General features: G+C 36.4%; 1 protein-coding gene across 4 annotated transcripts in view; it reads left to right on the plus strand.

Annotated features, from left to right (window-relative positions):
• LOC116216677 (uncharacterized) overlaps positions 1 to 22,003 on the plus strand; it is a 201,823-nt gene that overhangs the window by 129,188 nt on the left and 50,632 nt on the right. For all 4 annotated transcript variants that reach the window (XR_014883615.1, XR_014883616.1, XR_014883617.1 and 1 more), the window contains one exon: positions 5,811 to 5,963. Coding sequence is in view for 1 of the 4 variants with exons in the window: in XM_085225144.1 (XP_085081270.1) it covers positions 5,811 to 5,963 (153 nt within the window). In the remaining 3 variants the exon portion in view is untranslated. The remainder of the gene's footprint in view (positions 1 to 5,810; positions 5,964 to 22,003) is intronic.

The raw sequence follows: 22,003 nt of genomic DNA on the forward strand, positions 1-22,003 counted from the left end.
AGACAAAGAACTGGATGCATAAAGTAGAGGGAAATACTTATTTTTCTCCATGCTAAAGCAAGAACGTGGTAATTTTTTCTGGTCAAAAGATGACTTTAAAATGTTAACTCAAAACTTGCTTAGGAAAATAAGGGACAGAACCCAGCAGACTTGAATATTACAAAAGGTATTCCTTCTGAATAACATATGTTTTCAAGTTCATGTATAATTTTATGCTCAAGTCTTTATTTTATGGGTTTACTATCCTAATTTTGTAGCTATTTACAACAAAAATACTTTGAGAGCTGTAATAAATTATTTGTACAATTCAATTTAGCATTTGTAGTTATATGAATTTTTAATGCCGTGTAATGTTTTGAATATTTATTGCCTATCTATTTTGTGTTGAGCGTATTGTCATGCCCTCTAGGATACGTTGAAGAAAACATTTTATTTGAAGTGTTATTTCCTGAAGGAACAAGCAGAAACATAGTTCTGTGCTATTACTTAAACATGTAATTGTCCTCATCTCTGAGTAGACGTTGTCTAGATAACCTTTCTTACAATTAAATATCCAGCATGAATATAATTCAAGTGACTGTTTGTTTTTTTTTTTTTTTTAACTACTTATGTACCTCATACTCTTAATTCACAGTCACTATTGTATAGCCTTAAAATTGCAGGAACTTAATCTTGAATGTATATTGATCAGTTCTGAATCTGAGCCCAAAGCAATAGACTTTCTAGATCAGATATGCTTCAGAGATAGTATAAATGGTACTGTTTCTATTAATTTAACTTTCCAGATGCAAGACATTCTTCACAATGGAGAAATGTTTAATTTGCTTCATAGGCAAACTGATCTCTAGTAATTCTGTAAATTAATCTTAATCAGACCTACACACGCTTTCTCTAGGACTCAGCTATTGCACAATGATGGCACAGAAGAAACTGAAAGCTCCATAAGTCTTCCAGAAGAAGAAATAGAAGATTTTTTTTAATGCTATCTTCTCTAATCTAAGTTCACAGCAGTGTAGAAATTTGTTATACCAAGCGAATAACAAAACAATAAGAAAAATATCCATTCAAAAATATATTTGCAAAACAAAATTAGAAATAATCCTATCAGCCTTAAAATAAATAAATAAATAAATAAGGCACCAACCTCTTTTTTTGGGGTGATGAAAAAGCAAATAACATGTAATATCTGTTACATATTATTTAGTTCACTGCTGCAAGCTGTTCAGATGAGATTGTTAGTGTGTAAATATATACATAGTAGAATAAAAAATATTTATTGTACATGTTTGTCTTAATAGGTACTGTAACAGTAGTCACCTCAAGAAGAAACAAAAATTTGTTTCAATATTTTATTCCATTTTTTGAATTAGTTTTATCATTTCTGTAATGCTGTAAGACATCACAAAGAATACAAAAGATTAAGTCCCGGTAGCAATTTTTTTCTTTTTGGGAGTGTGGGAGTCACAGCAGTCAGCAATGGGAAACAAACTCTTTCTAATCCACTAATTAGAAAGCTTGTTCAAGTCTTCAGTAGGTTTGAATAAATACCTGCCTTCCACTCTGCTCTCAAAAAATTCCTTAGCATTCTTAAGTTTCCATTTGGTGTGAGAAGTACCTTTTAAGCTATCTGTCATACTTAAATCTCTCATCGTGAATCTTCTACAAGGTCGGATATAATCAGTTCTCTAAGAGGCATCAGATAGCTTTGGACTGAATCCCATATGCCTCTGACTACAGCAAGCTGATAAGACTTTACTTCTAGTAGTTAACATCAATAATTTCAAGTTTTGTTCTATAACGGTAAAATTGTGCATAATGTAATTTGATCCAGCTTATGGCTCTCTTCTCATTTTGTAACTGGCACACTGCCAAGTATATGAAAGATCCAAAAAGGCAGCCATGGATTCTATTACTTGTTGCTGATTGCTGAGGCCCAGCAATATATTTAGATTTATATTTGGTTGTTTTTATTTTATTTCCCACGTGAAGACACTAGCCTTAGACTAAAGATTTGTTTGGTGGTGGTAATAACTTTTAAAGTGGTTCCATTCTGTTTACTGACAAAGATTTCATTTATCTTGATAAAACCAGTTTTTCGCAGAATCATAGAATGGCCTTGGTTGAAAAGGATCTCAAAGATTATCTAGTTCCAACCTCCCTGCCATGGGCAGGATTGCCAGCTACTAGACCAGGCTACCCCAAGCCACATCCAGCCTGGCCTTGAATGCCTCCAGGGAAGGGGTGCATCCTCAACCTCTCAGGGCAAACTGTTCCAGTGTGATACCACCATCTGACTGAAAAACTTCCTCCTACTATCTAACCTAAATCTCCTCTGTCTTAGTTTAAAACCATTCCCCCTTGTCCTATCACTATCAACATCTTTCTTGTGCTGGAGGCCCCAGGCCTGGAGGCAGTACTCCATCACAGATAGATGCTGAGGGAAGATGGTAGAATACATTTTCTGATATTTTCTTTGCTATAAAGATTTTTAGTAGTAATATTATTTCTCCTTCCGCCCATATTACCTCATGAATATTGGCATCAGTAGAAAGAAAAAAAAAAAAAAAATTTTATTCACTTACGTGACTGAAAATTTGTATATCCTCTTGAAAGGAGAGACAAGGTTGCTTCCTCTTTTAATTATTGCTTTGGTCTACCACTTTCTCAGCATCACTTCTATAATCCTTTCTCCTTTAATTTACTCTGTTACTCTCAACTATTTGCCGTAAAGCTTTTCAGAGTCATTTTAAGTGCTTAGCTTTTCATAAATTCAGGGCTGAATATTGTTGAAAGTATGGGTCTTCCTAGGTATTGGGGAGAAGAATCTGTCTTGAAGGGACATGAAGTAAAAGTAATTGTTATTGTGTCTTTTTAATATTTTATTGTAACAAACCTATTAATTTTCTCTTTCTAAACTGTACTAGTTGTCTCATCAGAAATACTAACCAGGGAGACATAGCTGAGGAAGTCACTGTGTTTCATTTTTCCATGTAGTAAGAAACACATTAGAAGTTTGCTGTGGAAAGTCAGTGATTGTATCTCATAAACTGTAATTTTAGCAAATTTCTATGCAAGAGAGTTATTTTTTTTTTCCCCTTTTTAATGCCTATTAAAGTAGATGTTTGCATATCAGACCCTTCAAGTGAAATAAGTCAGTTCGTAAGGTTGGCACAAGGACCACAAAGAGTCATTAGAGCTGCAAACTTGACTACACAAAAGCCACAAAATGGCAAGGAACACTTTCAATTCATGCAATGACAGTCTTTGTTAAGGAATCAGCTACTCATCACACTTACACAAAATTGTATCAGGAGTACATGCTGTATTTACCCATCAATAAGTAATGGCTTGAAAAAGGTAGGTAGGTATTTTCCAGTTATGAACTTATTCTGGTCTTCCTTTTGCTCTTACTTAAAGCCATTATTGTCTTTTATAGTATCACTCCTGTTATTTTACATATGGAAGATGGGATCTGAGATTCAGCAAGTAGCTCCACAATTGTTCAAGCCCTTCTGCTCTTATCTCACAATTTGTGTTTCACACACATGGGACAAACATTACAGTGGCTGACTTGTCAGTTTGGACGATTACAAAATACATACAGGTCTACATCACAGAAAGTGGGAATTATACTATCAGGTCAGAATGATGCAGTCAAATTCTACTCCAGTGGCTCTTTAGTATTGCTGGGTATTTTTATTATCTTATCACTCCTAGGTATAATCTACTAAAAGAGGAAGCTATTACTGTGGCTTGCATAGGTAGCATTTTATCCCTTTAACCTTAACAGGTTATCTGAATTTGTAACTGAGTGGGTCTTTGCTAATATTTTTTTTTTTCTTGTTTGTAAGAGTTTGCGTGCTGTTTTTATAATGTTTTCATTGATGTCAAGACCTTAGTATAAAAACAAGACTGGCACTGTACTAATTTACCCCATGGTCTCCTGTGTATCCCTGTGCTTCTCTCCTTGAGCAACTGGCATAGCTGCAGGACTGTTTACTCCACGGCTTATTTCCCCTTTATCTTTGATGTCCCAGGATGTCAAAGGCTGTGAATTTAATATTGATTTTATAAAGTACTTTTACTGTAACATGTCAGTTAGGATTAGCCTCAACCTCGAGTAAGCTTATGCACTGAGCTGGATTTGCACGCAATGTGGCTCTCCAGCTCTCAGACTCTTTTCCCGAGCGAATGCTTTATTTATAAGAGTGACAGTGTGCTGTGAAAGCAGGGACAGCACACAGCCCCCAGCTATCTCTATGTCTTGTATACACAGCATCAGTGCCCTGTGTATACATTAGGCTTGAAAATGTAAGTGGATCAGAGAGACGTATCATTTGCTGGTATGTAAACAGACAGATGAGTTTATAGATCGCATTAAACCCCAGTGGCTGTAACTTGTGGAAGAGTCTTCCTGGAGTCCCATCCCCCATCTCACTCCTTCTTACTCCTCCTTACATATCAACACCAACACCACAAGCTGGACTCACCTCCTTTAGGGAGTAAATAAAGGCATTCTTCCAAAGGAAGAGGCATGTCTGAAGAATATTTTTGCCTTGATCTAAATCCCTTAGACTTTTCCTGTTCCTTTGAAACGGCAGTCGCTGCTGACGAAATATATTAATCCACAGATTAATCTGCAAAGTCCTTTCATAACTCAGTATTGATCCTTCACTCAATTCCAACAAAGGTGAAAAGTTTTTCTTGATTTCTCCCTTTTTTCTTTTTTTTTTTTTTTCTCCTCCTTTTATCTTATGCATTTGGGAAAAAAAGAAAAACATAGTTGCCATATTTTGTGTCTAAAACAGCGAGGTAAGGTTTCTCCAAAGACTGATAATGCTGAAGCTTGGATCTGTACTCTCAGGGGGGCAGTCACCAATTTTCTTGTGTTTTGAGCAAGTCATGCCAACTGATTACACACTGTTAATGAAAGATTAACTATTTAATGCATTAGCTTTTTGTAGCCACATGGAACAGCTGTGCACTTGGTCTATGTCTGCCCCATTCATAGCGTGTTTAATTTTCTCATAGCTCTCCAGTTGCTCTGAGCTCACTTTCTTCCTCAGCTGGGACTTGTGAGAGGTTAGGTATTCTGAGCATGTTGAAAATATTTCTTGTTTGGTTCATTAATAATTCCATAAGCCTTGACTTTGTAGCCTATCTACACTTATGGCAATACATAAATAATAAAAAAGTTATAATTCTTTATGTACTGTATATACTGTTGGTTATGAAACAAGACTCCTGCAGCTCTATTATCTTTGCATTCAGTGTTTGTCATAGGTATGACAGAGTTTTATTTTAAGTCATTTTCACAAAAGATTGGCTGCTCCATTATAAAACTTCCAGGAGTTGATAATAATTTTGCTGAGACGCAGTAACTGACAAAGAAAGAAGGAATGTTAATATTTATCTTATTTTTCTTTGTTTCATATAATGTGACAGATCAGCTATAGAATAAAATTCGTGGTTTCAGTTGTTGCAAGGAACAAACTGGAATCATAAAACTGAAAGCTGATTCCATGTGCATACAGACAAGCACGCATATACCCTCAGTGCTTTCTTCTTATACAAGAAATGGAAGTGCATTTCTGGTGAAATTTGGCAAGCTTAGGTAACAAAATCAAGATCACATAATTTCTTCGTGACTCCAAACAAACTGATAACACGCTCAAAATCTAGAAATCTAATTCCAGAATGCTGTTTCAAAAGTTAGTATCATTTTACATTGATGTCCATTCTGACATTTCTTATCCATAGGAGGGACATTAAGTGGAAATAAGCCCAATCTTTTATATATTTCTCCCCAGGGTAAAAACACAAGATATTCCCAATATTATGTTAAGGAGAAGATTTCCACACTGGATGTCAGAGGATAATATTTTGGACATATATCAACTAAAAAATCAAATGAAGTCTCTGAAGCATTTTGAGAAAAGTCTGCCAGTACTGCTGATGTTATGGTAAGCCCATAAATATTTTATATACCTGAAAACATCACATCTTCTACTTCTTTTGCATTAGGTATACAAAGTATTATCTCTGTTTTATATAGAACTTAAAAATTATTTTACATCTGTCTACGTGTAATGTGATTATTTTACAGATAATATAATGAATAGAAATATTATTTTCAAAGATTTATGACTATATTTAATAAAGTATGTATGAGTAAACAAGGATAATGCATCAGTCTGCAGCAAAAAATTCAGCTGGAGAAAATTTCATTCTGCTTTTATGAAATTCACGCATACAAGCTAGGTTGAAATATTAGTGAGGGTTTTTCTTAGAACTTAATAAAAATCAATGAAATTCCAGATTTTGTAATTTTGTATTGCTAAAAGTAAAGATCACAATTAGTACGTGGTAATAAAATTTTAGTTAACATTACCATTTTTCTAACAAAAATTATCCATCACATTGCTTCCAAATTTTCTCTGAATAGTGTGTTAACTGTGACACAACAGAAATGCTGAGTTTTTGCCTCACTGCTGGAAACAAATCCATGCATGTATGTAGATCTATTCCTAGGATATTTTTTTATGAGTATCATTCATATCTGTACTTATATAGATATAGATAATTTCATTGGAGCATATACTCAGAGAATGTTTATTAGATGTGGTTTTACAGTTGGTTGTCTGTTTTCTTTCCTTTTGCATGCTAAAAAGACACAAGGAATAATAAAAAAAATCTTTCACATATTGCAGCTCAAGCTCTAAACTGAAACTGTCGATGTTCTATCGCAGAACAACCAAAGGCTTCCAAACCGTTAGCAGACTTCTCTGACTTTGTGCATCACATTGAAAAAAAACAAAAACACATTCATTTCATAGCCCACTTATAAAATACAGAAATGTTAGTGAGTGCTGCTTCTTCATACAGCAGCAGGAGTCACAGAAAGACTAATGTTTCCTAATATCACTCAAACATTCTGTGGTACAGTCAAGAATTGAATGGAGGTCTCCTGAATTCCCATTCACAGCAAGCTGCTTTGCTTTCATCCAATAAAACCTGACTGCCAGAGGCTATTGCAGGGTGGCCTAAATTAAGGGAAGCCTGAGGTAATTTTGATTTGTGTCATAAGGTCAAAGCAGTCTCTATTGCTTTGTTAGTACAGTGGTGGCAAGGTCACTTCTAATATTTCTTCTTGTTGCTCAAGTGAGCATAGCCTTGTGAGTCCTAAACACTGAATACTCATATGGTCAGATTTATTTGCCACTAGAAAGCCTTTAACAAGAATTTATGCTAACAAAGTTCAGTCTAAGGTTGTTCATGAATTCTTCATAATTTGTGGTATATGAATGCTTGTACCACGTTTCCACCGTAATGTTGAATATCTAGATTAAAAAAAAAAAAAGGTAAATAGTCAGTAGGTTTATTCAATTTAAGAGGATTTATTCTCTGATGAACAGTACTTCCAAAGTGCTGGTAGGAATGTAAATGCAAAGGAATTGTAGGAATTGTAAACAGCAAATAGTGAGATATATATGAATAGTTATTTTGAACTGCCGCTTAAAATTTGAAAATATGCTTTTGCATAGACTTTAGAAATATTTGACAGACTCCACCTTGTCAACAGTTCTGTTGGCCTGGTTCGGCTGGTTCAGCCCGGTTCCATGACGAGCGGGGCAGAGGGATCTGCAGATCCAGATTTTGCCTCCAGAAAAGGGAAACAGGGGACCCAAAAATAATTAAAAACAGTGGTAACAATCTGAGAAGAAAGAAACTAACTTACTAAATATGATATTGAAATGCAAGATAATACACCATAATACTGTATAATTAGAATTTAAGCTAATAAAGCAGAGAGGAGAGCTGAAAAAGAAATGGAGATCTTGTGACTTTGTTAGGGGTTATATCTCCTCTCTGAACGCAAAGACTTCCAGGATATGTAGTTCTTCTCTTCTGGACAAGTGTCTGGAATTGGAACATTAGCTCTTTAACTCCCAGTGCACTACATGATGTTATGATGTGGAATACCAATAACCAAAAATCATAAAACCATGACACACCTATATATATTGTAATAAAACACACAGATGCATTTCAATATATGCATATAACATCAGCTTTTGTATATTTGTGCATTTACCCTTTAAATCATGAATTGGCTTTGCCATACCTGCCATGGTATTGACTTCAGTTTAGATAAATTTGATCACCACATCTACTTCAAAAGTACTATTGCTGTACAGTTCAGCTGTAATGCTTTTTCCACTGGGCCCAATTCTTCAGTGTCAGCTCTGACTTCAGCGTTCTTATCACTTGACAATGCACTTGAGGATGGATGAGAAGGAAGGCTAGGAACTAAGAAGGAAAACTTATCTCCATTCTTAACAAAAAGAAACCAGCCAAGCATTTTTCCTCATGTTTTAATTAATCAGGTCTAGAAATACAGACATAAAAGCATTGTCATGCTCTGTAAGTTTAGCATACTGAGAATAAGTTTCAAAAATGGGCATGTATATGTATCAACTACATATTTGCATCGTGGCTGCCTCTCAGTTTTAAGAATTACTCCTGAAGTATCATGCCACTCTCATCTCAGATCTGTTGGGCCATTGTCAGAATGTGGAGGTTCTGCTTTGGGTGACAGAAGTTGCTCTTGCATTCTCAGCATCTGTGGATTTAATATTTTTCCCTCTACTTCTCAGAGATACTAAAAAAAAAGCCATCTCTCTATTTCTTCACTTCTTTCTTTATTAGTGGATTTTCAATCTGTTTAGACTGCAATTTTCTCAATCTAATCCTTACTGGTACTAATTCTCATTTGAATCAAGGTAGTACCACATGGTTTTTCTAGCTTAAGAGAACTTAAAAACAAGGGTCATAACCCAAAAGTCTGATTTATTACAGGAGACAATGTGAGTGTAATCTTCTTACTTTTCAGATAAAAGTCTTGATAGTCAGCATTCATTATTTTAGAAATTGAATTGTTCTTTTGCTCTTGTGCCATTATTACTATATTTTCAGTCTGAGATTGCCTTCTTCAATTTTGTAATTCAGTGTGTACATTTGATCTTGGCAAAAGTTAGTCTTGCTTCATAGGAATATGGTAAGACTATTTAAATATATTATAACTGCAGTTCCACTGAAAATTTTGCACAAAATATCTTGCCAAAACTGACCAATTAGGACAGAAATTGCAGGACAAGCACTCATCCTATGCCACAGTGGAATAAGCAGCTGAGTTCTTCACAGAACTCTTGGTGGAATAGAATCTGGTATAGATATCTCAAAAGTGTTGTCCTCTATTTCAAGACAGTAATTAATATTTTGTTAAATTTTTTGGTTACACTGAAAATTTAGCTGTATAAAACTGTGCATCCTGTGTCAGTGGGGAGACAGCTGTACTGAACTGCAACCAAAGGCAACTGACCAGAACACAGCAACTTCAGGAAATCTCTTTCTAGCACAAAGGCAGATATAAAAAACACAGAATCACACAGAATCACAGTATCATGGGAGTTTGGAAGGGGCCTCTGGGAATCATCAAGTGCAACCCCTCTGCTAAATAAAGCAGGTTCTCTACAGTAGGTTCGGTATATGTCCTGAGATTCTTCATGTCAGCAAAACTGCTGACTTGGACTTCCGGGTGGCAGACTTTGAACTGTCTGGGACACTGGTAGGGATGGTCTCTTGGGGGTCAATCCTGAAGGGCAAAGGCTGAATGCTTCTCAAGAAGGAAGTCTTACAGGTACAGGAGCAGGCTGTCCCCATCTGCCATAAGCCTGCGGGGAAGAAAATCACTGTGGCTGAATAGGGAATTTTTGCTGAGGCTTCAGCAAAGGGACAGAAGGGACAGGCAACTCAAGTAGAGTACAATGAAGTTACTATCATATGCAGGGAGAAAATCTGAAAGGCTAAAGCCCAGTATGAGCTCAACCTGGCCACTGTGGTAAAGGACAACAAAAAATGTTTTTACAAATATATAAATATTAAGAAGAGGGCCAAAGAGAATTTCCATTTTTTACTGAATGAGGCAAGGAACATGACCACTGAGGATATGGAAAAGGCTGAAGTTCTCTATGTCCTTATGTCTGTCTTAACATGAGTTATCCTTAGCCTCCTGACATGGAAGTCTGGGGTGGGGAGCAGAATAAACCCCCCCACAATTCAGGTGAAAATGTTTAGAGACCTGCTTCTTCACCTGGATTTCCACAAGTCCATGGAGCTGGATTGGATCCTCCAAAGAGTGCTGAGGGAGCTGGCATATGTGATTGCCAAGCCACTTTCCCCCACCTATCATTTGTCTATTTATCATCTATCTCTTCCACCCTATTGTCTGTGGAACCTGACAAGATCCATCCATGGATTCTGAGGGAACCAATAGATGAAATTGCCAACCTGCTATCCATCATACTTGAAATGTAATGGCAATTTGGAGAAGTTCCCACTGTTTGGAAACATAACCCCCATTTTCAGGAACGGAAAAAGAAGATACAAGAAACTACAGGCCAGTCAATCTCAACTCTGTTCCTGGCAAGATCATGGAGCATGTCCTCTTGAAGGCCCTACTGAAGTATGTGGAAAATAAAGAGAAGGTGATTTGTGATAACCAGCATGGCTTCACAAGGGGCAAGTCATGCCTAACAAACACGGTGGCCTTTTATGCTGGAATTACAGCATCAATGGATAAAGGAAGAGCAACGTCATCTACCTGGACTTGTGCATTTGACACTGTCCTGCATGACATTCCTGGTCACCAAATTGGAGAAAAATGGATATGGTAGATGGACCACTTGCTGGATAAGGAATTGACTGGATAGTTGCACTCAGAGAGTTGCGGTTAATGGCTCAGTGTCCAGTTGGAGACCAGTGACAAGTGGCATTCCTCAGGGACTGGTGCTATTTAACATCTTTGTATGTGAAATGGACAGTGGGATCGAGTGCACCCTCAGCAAGTTTGGAGATGACACCATGACTGCTAGAGGGAAAGGATGCCATGCAGAGGGACCTGGACAGGCTTGAGAGGTGAGCCCATGCCAACCTCATGAAGTTCAACAAGGCTATGCACAAGTTCCTGCACCTGGGTCAGGGCAGTACCAAGCATAGATACAGACTGAGTGGAGAATGGCTTAACAGTAGCCGCGAGGAAAAGGATTTGGGGGTCTTGGTTGATGAAAGATTCAACATGACACAGCAGTATGGGCTTTCAGCCTAGAAGGTCAACTATCCTGGTTTGCATCAAGAGAAGCGTGACCAGCAGGTCGAGGGAGGTGATTCTGTCCCTCTACTCTGCTCTCATGAGATTCTACTCTGCATCCAGTTCTGGGGTCCTCCACGTAAGAAGGACATCAAGCTGTTGGAACAAGTCCAGAGGAGGGCCACAAAGATGATCAGAGGGCTGGAGCACCTCCTTTATGGGAACAGGCTGATACAGTTGGGGCTCTTGAGACAGAAGAAGAGAAGGCTCCAGGCTGGAGGCTTATAGCGTCTTTCCAGTACCTGAAGGGGTCTTACAGGAAAGCTGGGGAGGGACTTTATATAAGGGCGTGTAGCAACAGGATGAGGGGAAATGGTTTTAAACTGGAAGAGGGTAGATTTAGACTAGATATTAGGAAGAAATTATTTACTATGAGAGTGATAAGATGCTGGAACAAGTTGCCCAGTGATGTTGTGAATGACTCCTCCCTGGAGGTGTTCAAGATCAGGCTGGATGGGGCTTTGAGTAACCTGGTCTAATGTCCCTGCCTGTAGCAGGAGAGTTGGAACTAGACGATCTTAAGGGACCCTTCCAACCCAAACCTCTCTATGATTCTATGATCAGTGATCCTGGTGAGTGGGAGAGGTCCCAGCTGACTAGAGAATAGCTAGTATGACGCCTAACTGTAAGAAGGGTCATAAGGAGGATCTGGGGAATTACAGGCTTTTCAGTATGACCTTTTTATCTCGTGAAAGGCTAAAATTCGGACTAAAATCTGAATAAGTCAGACAAGAATGATATTGAAACACCTGTGAAAATGTAGATGGAGCATTACTTTCAGATGCCTTCGATTCCCTCACATGTTTTCTAGCCAAGTTTCATTTGATCACTCCAATATTCTTGGCTTTGTGCACCGTGCTAAAATTAGCTGCATCTTTGAAAGTCTTATTAAATGTCATTGGAAATATTCAAGCACTTACATGTTTTGGTGTTTTGCCTTGTTTTGAGCAGCATAACTTAATCAGCAGTCATGTAACAACATCCAAGACATGTACAATAATAGTGTTGTGTTCTATTTTTCATTAATTGAAATGGATCTTGTGATGCCTTCCACTGAGCTTGTATTAGTTTCACTTCTTCTCCTATGAACAAGTTTAGAAATATATTTTAATTAGCAATGAAATGATGTATATAATAATATCAAGCATCATCAAACCTCACATGATGATGATAAACGTTAGTTTTATACTGATTTTGGAGCCTCTCCTATTTATATCATGTTATATTTTTCAGGACTTGGAAGGTTAACTCCATGATAGTTTAAAAAGATGCAAGTTAGGATTATAGCAAAAGTATATTCCATATCCATATCAGAAAATGTATTACTGAGTGCTATGATAATGGCTTCTTTAATACTTTGACAAATAAATCCAATATTCTACTTTCATTCTGAGAAATCAGTTGGAAAGTATTGTATACTAACAAGTGTTGAGGCCTTAATTTTTTTTGTGAAGAAAAATCACCATATACTGTTCAGAAATCCAATGTGTTTTTTCATATTCTGTGTCTCAGCTTCAGCAGAAAGAGTATTTTCAATAATAACCCTTGGAGCTACAAAGAAATAAATATTATTCAGCTTTTTCAGGTGCTTCCATAATATCACAAAGTCCTTCCATTTTATTAGTCTCTTGAAAATACTGACTCAGTGGATGTGTGGCATGTTTTTTTTGTTGTTGTTGTTGTTGTTTTGTTTGTTTGTTTTTATGGCTGCAGTTTTTTAAAGACTTCTGAGGGTCACTCTTCACGTTTTTACTGTTTAATCCAATTTCTACTGTGAAAGTATTCCTTCTGGGTAGCTGTGTTTCTTAAGAGCTGAAAACTGCATACTTTTGTTACAATCATTATACATCAGAGGCTCCAGGAGCAAACTATTAGGCAGTTGTGACTGTATTGTTACCACTGAGAGCCAGAAAGTCCTTATGGCAAACAAGATTGACAAGAACACTGCAACAATAGCTTTACAATGGCTCTCTGTTGTTGAAGACATTTGGTATAGCAGTGGGGCAACCTATGTCAGCCTTCAGAAGCTATCCAGCAGAGCTGTGTTTTACTTCAGACTTTTTTCATGGGGAAGCAACCTCCTTATTTTGGGAAAATTATGCTTGAGTAGGAAATGATCATTGTTAATGATAAGAGCAAAATTGGGTGATTTAATTAGCAGCCAGGCCTAAAAGAAAAGTACTGACAGATAAGTGTGTGGGGAAGTTTACGCAAGTACTATACATTTAAAGCTTAAATATAGTTACATAAAACATTTTGCACTACTTTTTAAATATCAGATTAACAGTGTTATTTATAAAACATGTTATATAAGAGTTCATGCTCCAAAGAAATTGCACGTAGTTGCTAAAAGAAAGACATTGTTTTACAAACTGCTTTTACTTCTCATGCTGGCACTTCTTCTAAAGCTCATTGAAAAAAAATTGAAATCTTTGTCATTGATGTGTTTACGACTATTTTCATTAAAAAGAAAAAAAAAAGTAATCCTATATAATAATATTATATGTGTTCTCTGCCTCTTCAGAGTAAAAAAAAAGTGTAAAATTTTAACATAAGCCTCAGCCTGACTGTATTAAAAGTGCTTGGCCACCTTTTAATCAGGTTAGTATTATTTATAGATAACATTGAAATCACTTATTGTCTTAGGCAGTCATAACACCTCAGCAGTATATTCACAGTCCACACTGCAGTAACAGATATGATACTTAAATGGACAGACACAACAATTCGTTGTAACAATTACTCAAATCTTTTTCTCACAGTAATAATAGAGTTACCAGTTCTCTTCTGTTAATTATACTTCGTGTTAATAAGATCATATACAAATACCCTTTCAGGCAATTCATGGTAAATATACCAAGCTACAGTTCCATTTGGGGATGCCTAATATGCCAAAAGTATCTGGCATCAGTATTTCCAGAAGCAGACACAGAAAAATGTTCCTGCAAAGGATACAGTTGCTGGTAAAGAAGAAAGATCTCAAGGTGATAATACATAGAAATAATTGGAAGAGGCTTGTTTTGTGTTTTTTTTTCCTATACAATAGTACTTCTCAGAGTACTGAAGTATTTTGTTTAACAGTGAGCAGAATGATAATACTGATGTATCTCTCATTCATATCACTTTCCATAGTCAGTAAAAATTGCTTCTTGGTTTTATGCCATTCTGCCCTGTTACTCCTCTGCATAACACATCAAATACTTCTTGTCAAATTGTTTTAACTACTTTTTGTAACTTCTCCCTCTAGATCACCTCCCAGATTTTTTATGTCTGATATAAGCCAAATCTTACAAAGTTCCAGTTCTTTTACTCCTCACATTCCTTCAGTTTCTTATCACTGTCATAGTAATGAGTCTGCACAAGAGGGTGTCAAGGTTCTTTTCACAAAAGTAAATGGAAGCATAGACTAAATTCTTATTTTTATTGGTATACAAAGACATTTTCAGTTTCATCCATTTCTTGATGTCTATACATTTTGCAATCTCAGCACAACAAAGTAGGTCTTGTATTTGACGTAAGAAGCGTTACGCATCCATGCAGTAAGTAGCTTACACAGTATGATACAATATGACACTGTGCTAATTGTAAGTCATACATAAAACTTTTTTATCTGAGGGTCATTTCTGAGATGGTTTCAGGGTAATTCACTTTAAACTTCTAAGAAAAAAAGTCAAAGAGGAGAAGGCAAAAAGTAAATTAATATTTTACTTTTACCTCTATTTTATAGAAAACTCTAATCACAAGAATATAGCAAAAACAGGGCTTTGCCTCCTCGTTGAAAACTGCTTTTGGACTAAGAAGAATATAGTGAATGGGTTAACCAGAAAAAAAAGAACTGCTATAATACCTGCCATCTATGATTATTATAATCTTGCAGACAAATATAATTACAGTGTGTGATGTCTGTTTATGTCTGTGAAAGCTTTGATTGTGTAGCTTTGTCTGTATTGCACTGCAAAACAGCATAAACAATTACATTGTATAGTAAGTCTAATCCAGTGCTAATGCCCTGAGCTATGGATGTCACTTCGAATTGCAAGGATTTATGTGATCTTTATATCTGCCTTTTTCAGGTGAATTTGATCACAATGCACTTAGTGTCTTACTAATTTGCAGAATTTAGAAGCTGATTAACAGACTGCAGAAATCAGTGGAATTACTTGAATACGAGCACATACCATAAAGTAACAATTACTCTAGAGATTCATTATCTGATACAGAAATGAAAAGGCATGTTGCAGTATCTTTGCAATGATTAAAATATTAAGATAGGGTCATTTAAATTTAAAAAACATAATTGATCATAACATTTTATCAATGTGCATGTTCCATTCAAAATAAAAGCTCTTAGACCACATTTCTATCTCATGCTTGAAAAATTCTGAGCTCGCGAAGGCAACAACCAGAAACAGGTGAGCATTGCATTTTATTTATATTTACAAAAATAAAAACTTTAATTTATATGAGCATTAGATAAGAAATGGACAGCCAGAACTGAGCACAACTTTTATAGATAGCTAATGGCTTTTCTCAGCTTGAGATTAAATTGATCCTCTAATCTATAGGTAACTGAATAACCAAAGGTTTACAGAGAGATAACAAGAAGGCTTTAGAATATGTGTTTGATGCATATGTGGGGTGACTAATGTAAATAAGAATACAAATGCTCTCCCTAGTGAGTTACAAGTGTCTCTTGCAGTAGTGCCCAGATTGTAAGTTTCTTTGGTTTTCCACTTACTAGCAGTGATCAGAGTATAGAAAAGAATAAACAAGAGGAGTTTGGTGTTACAGCCTCATCCTGAGGGTTTTGGATGCCTGGACTTAGAGCCAGCAGTAGTAGTGCAGCTCTGTGGCCTTGAATTGGTGAGGTGTTTGAGAAAGGGATATGAGAAGCATTAGCAGAGGCTGACCCCTTTCCTCAGGAGCTGCATTTAAGCTGGGCAATTGCCCTTGGTCCTAGCTTGGCAGCGTACTTCACTGATGTGAGCCTGCTTGACTCCACACCTGCCTCAATGCTTATGGACTTTTGTATTCTGTCCCAACATGTTAACTGACTGTCCCCAGATGTGCTGCTCTGCTCTCCTTGTTCTCCTACCATGCGACTGTGCCACTAGTCATCCAGGACATTGTTCCTGTTGTCCTGCTGCCTCAGCTCCTGGCTCAGCCCCCCAGCAGAACAGCCTATTGCAGTTTTGTCTGTTAGAGCCAAATATGAACACAGTGTGATTGCTGTTAGAAGGAAGAAAGCATCCAACAAGGATGATATATGTGTTTTGTTCCACTTTCTTTAGAATTAGTTTTCAATTTGGTGAAACACAAGGATTTCTTCTTAATGTGTATTTCTTCTGTGTCACTAGAAACTTTGCAGTCCCTTTAGTGGAGGATTCAATAACTGGAATATCTAATGAGAATACAGACAACTCTGACATCTCAGTCTTCTGATTTGACATGTAGTATTTTAATCTTGTTCAAATGTATTTTATTTGAAAGTAAATATGTAGGATCAAGCCTTTGAGTGCAATTATAGAGTTATCTCTCTAAGATACTGTACTGTCAGTGAAGATACATTCTTTACACTGTGAATGTAAATCAGAGCAGGTTAAGGTTACACAGGCATAGAATGCACAGTGGCTGGATTATATATATTATTATAATACATCTATATATATTAGTGACAGAAGGAACTGCAGTGACTGAAGGGACAGGGACTGTTTAGTCTGGGGAAGAGGAGGCTGAGGGGAGACCTTATTGCTCTCTTCCAGTATCTGAAAGGTGATTACAGTGAGAACCATATCTTCTCACCAGTGACAGGTGACAGGATGAGGGGAAATGGCCTCAAGTTGCACCAGGGAAGGTTTAGGTTGGATATCAGGAAAAGCTGCTTTACTGAAAGGGTTGTGAAGCACTGGAATAAGCTCCCTCAGGGAGATGGTTGATCCATACCTGGATCTGTTTAAAAACAATTTGGATGTGGTGCTCGGGAACAAGATTTAGCATAATGTTTTTAGTTAGGGTAGTATAGTCAGGTTGTGGTTGGACTTGATGATCTTGAAGGTGTTTTCCAACCTGAGCAATTCTATGATTCTAAGCCTAGCCTACGATCGCATAACTACTATAATGAAAGATCAACATCTCCATTCATCATTTTAGGTTCCTGTTTGCTCCATGTATATAGAAATGCATTTAAACATTTGCATTAAGTGCAGAAACTCAAACACACGCTACTACGTGTATTTTTTTTCAAATAACATGTTAATTTTCATATTCTCTAAAATGAAACTGAATTTCCATTAGCAATCTTTCATTTTTTATATATCAGTCATAATAGAAAGCAAAAAACAAAGCAGATGCGTACCTATGTCTTGAAACAATACAAATGCTATTATCCAGTTTTCATCTCCTTAAAGAAACAAAATTATTTCCTCTTTAACTGTCTGTTACAGGACTGACCATGGCTTCCCAAGACCCTGTGAATTTCTAAGTCATTGATTAAATGGTATTTATGTTGATATTGGTTTTAGTAAGCTAAATTAGCCAGTAAAATTAAAGAGAGCAAAAATGTTTTTTTGAAAGTGAAGAATGCCAAATTCAGGAATGTATGCAATTTTAAAAATGGTCTTCCTAACTGAAACCAGAAATTGCAGACATATAGCAAGATAAATAAAAGAAATATATATGCATCTATTCCTGAATGAATTAACCCATTATTTTGAAAAGAGTTTCATTAAACATTGAGGATTTCAAAAAGGAAAGTAGATTTTAAGTACAGGGTTGTTCTTTTCTTGCGTTCTTAAACATCTGAATCTGTTCTGCATTTTAACAAGTCAGGACGAAAGCAAACTGCTTGTGTTCTTTTCCAAAATAGTGCATGTTCTACACTTTCTGGATGAGGACAGCAGATGGTTAGCACATTCTTACTGTGTGCACACCTGAATTCCTTCATAGTGAGCAAGATGGTGTTGTTGCAGCATAATATTTTCAACAAATACTATCCAAATGTTCAAAATGCCTTCCAGCCAAGATCATTAAGATTCTACTGCTTGTTTCTGTTCATTTATGTGACCCTGTGTGCTTATAACTTGACTCGTAAGAAAGCATGAATAGCTCAATGCCCAGAGGATCACAGCTGTTGATTTTTTAATATCAGAGCAGAGATTTAGCCTGTAGGTGGAAGGGTGTGCTTTTGCCTAGAACCAAGAAGTGCAGTCTAGTAGCATGGTATATGAGTCCTCACTTTATCTCTGCTGCTTGTTAAGAGTTTTGATGCAACATTTTTTCTAGAGTTAAGTAGGTCAGGTCTGAGTAAGAACTAGTAGGTAATGGACCTCAGTAGAAGCTCCCTTTAAACAATTACTAGCCATGGCATTGCATTTTGAATGATGTGCAATAATGTAAACTTCTGACCATGACAGGATATGCAAGATACTACTTGAATGCAAAAATATGTAATAAATATGATATGCCTTTCTCCACATATAAAATGATTTATTCTTTTCTACTTTGACTTCACTATACTTATGCAAAGATACACATTTATACTACAATTGCAGACACTGGTGTTTCACCACAAAATAAAAAAGCTCACCTTCCTACAAATTATAAAAATTGCCTTAGTCTGAAAATCTGAGATAAAACATTTTCTTTTAATTAAAAAAAAAACCAAACTGAATTTCCTTAGTGATTGCGTTACACTAAAAAGTGGCAATAGAACAAGCTATAAGCATATATCAATTAGCAAAATTTAAGAATTGTTCATAATAAAGAGAAAAAAAGCACATTTCAAATAAATATTCCATCTTTTCAATATGAAGCTGACCTAGCATTATTTATTCCCGAGTCACACACAGAAACATTGCTGTGCAGTGGACCATAATAGCATGAAAGTCTGACCACTCCGCAAATTTATAGGATCTCAGTAGGATTTTCTTTCTAAATATAGGCTATAGAGTATATGTGCAGGCAGAGTCTTAAAACAATATTAATGTCTTGATATCAACGTTGCCAAGAAAGCATTGATATTTTGAACCACTGCTGTTGCTGTGCAATTCTGTCATTTCAAAACTTGAATGAAATCTAAGTGTCTCAATACAAGTGTGCATCAAACTGTTTTTAAATGATACACTAAATATGTGATAAATGAATAAATCATTTTGAAGTTATTGGCATGTTATCTGAAAAGATACAACTTCTAAACAAGCTTTCTTAAACACTTTAATTACCCCACTCTAAGAACAACTGGACGTGCAGAGTGTATAAAGGGAAAACTATTTGTTTGCAGACAGCATTGAATGTGAAGGTGATCCTGTAATTGACTGCAGTTTTAGCTTTTCCACCATCACCCTCACACATGAAGGTCTTCAGCGTTTGTCAAAATTATAGATACTCCATGGACAGGTTACTGGATCTTCAGTGTACTGAAACTTTTCAGAAACCATTGTGAAGAAAAAATGCATTCTCTGAATTATTAGTCAGCTGTAGATCCAGCATAGGGAAAAGTTGATAACAAATGTCTATAAATTCCTTTTATTTATCATACATTCAGTTTCAGCACTATGGCATTTGCTTTCCATTTGTGAAGTAGAGGCCTTCTGTATCCCCTGTATATTGCTTTCTACCCTGTAATATTTCTTTCTACATTAACTTCAGATTTGAAATGGAACTAATATGGAACAATTATTTTTCTCATCTTTCTGTAGTGAAGAAGCATAAAGTAAGCTTTTAAGTCCCAGCACTGATCAGGCAGATGGCACCACCACATAAGTATGGCAACCAGCAAACACTTTACACTCAATCTGCTTTTTTCATCTCTTTGTCCCTCCATATTACTACTCTTTGAAGGAACTTCGTTTCCTCCCAAAATCACCCAAAGTCCTCCTTTTCCCTGTCTTTAGCTCCTCTTCTAAACATCCCATAGTAAATCCTGTGTAATCCTCAAATGTTTTTCCCCTGCATCTCTTAGTGTATCCCATACCCTTAATTTCAAAAGGTACTGCAGCATTGACTAATTTTCATGGGTTTCACACCTGTACAATGGGGCAAAGAATCCCATATTTTGCCTTCTTTTCAATCCTTATCTTCAGATCCCCATATGCCTTTGCTCCACTATAGTTCTCTGATCCTGTATGGACCTTTGGTGGGCTGATAGCTCCTAGATGGGCCAGGAAGGAACCTCCTTCGCCTGGCCCTCTATATTCATGTCCCTTTGTGGGTGTGCGGATGAGATTTTACCACCATACGCAATCAGCATGTAGGCTGTTCAGAAAGGATTCAGCAGACAAAGCATCCTTAGAAAATATCATCCTCAAAACTGCATAAAACAAGATGTTGTTGGACTTCCATAACAGTCTGAGTACCAAGATCCATAGTAGATGATATAATGATTCTTGTCTTCATGTCTGGTAATGCTGGTGATGAGAAGAACAACATCAGCTACAGAAAATGATTCCTGAAACTGTTACATATTATCACAAATGAAAACAGTAGTTTTCTTATACTTACCTGGGTAAATTAAGATAAACTCTTAGAGCATATTTACCCTGAGGAGAGATCACTACATTACAGATAATTTACTTGCGAAGTTAAAGTCTTGTTAACTAGTATGCAGTAGACTGACATGTTTTGGTTCCTCTAGAGCTTTAGCTGGCAAGTTACAGACCTATCAGACCTACTGATTATTTTGGACAAAAGTACAAACTACAGTTTGTGATCTCTGATAATTCTGTGCCAATTTTATTAATTCTCTTGTTCATGCTTCCAGGAAAAATACCAGTTCACAAAATCACCTTGTTTCCATATGTTTGCTGTTGGTTTTATATCAGTTTAGTACCTCTAATAATATTAACAGGCAGGACTCTCATTTGTCATCTTTGGAAGCAAAATGATCTCAAATGAATTTTTCAAATTAAATTCTCATTGATTTTATGATGATAAAACTATATGATACAAAAAAAAAGAAAAAGAAAAAGAAAAAAAAGAACATAACAGGGTATTCTGAGAGATACGCTCAACCAATAGCGAATAGTTCCCAAAAGGATATTCCCTTACACATGTAATGTGTACCAGTTATTAGAGAGAGGTCAGCATTTCTGAGGAGACATTACTGTAGCCTTCCAGAACTTGAAGGGAGCTGATGAGCAGGAGGGGGATTGACACTGTATAATCTGATAGTAATAGGGCAAAGGGGAAATGGCTTCAAACTAAAAGAGGGGAGATTTAGGTTAAATGTTAAAAAGAAACTTCTTACTCAGAGGGTGGTGGGTGAGGTTCTGGAACAAGTTGCCCAGAGAGGCTGTGGATTTCTGAAGCTATTTAAGGCCAGACTGGATGGGATCCTGAGCAGCCTGATCTAGTGGTTGGCAACCCTACCCATAGCAAGAGCATTGGAACTAGATGGCTTTAAGGTCCCCTCCAACATAAGCCATTCTATGATTTCCTATTTCAATTAGTTTTATGAAATGCATGGAATGATTTTAGAAAAGTCTTTTATACATTTTAAGAAAAAACACAGATCCCATCTGAATGGAAATATGGACTAGACACAGCTGTATCATTCTACAAGATGAGATAATGGTATTACAACTTTCTATTATCTATCAAATAAGTTCACATCTGCTGCTACTGAGATAAAGTAAAATCTACAAACTTCTACCTTTCCAGAGATGTTAAAAATTCAGTAACCAGTAGAAGGAACTTTTTGAATGCTGGCATATTAAATCAATAAAAAACACAGATACTACATTAAAATGTTTTTCACGTGGAACAAGTATTTGGCACAGGACATTAAAATAAGATGAC

This window comes from Meleagris gallopavo, chromosome 5 (assembly GCF_905368555.1).
Source record: "Meleagris gallopavo chromosome 5, MGAL_WU_HG_1.1, whole genome shotgun sequence".
NCBI lineage: Eukaryota > Metazoa > Chordata > Aves > Galliformes > Phasianidae > Meleagris > Meleagris gallopavo.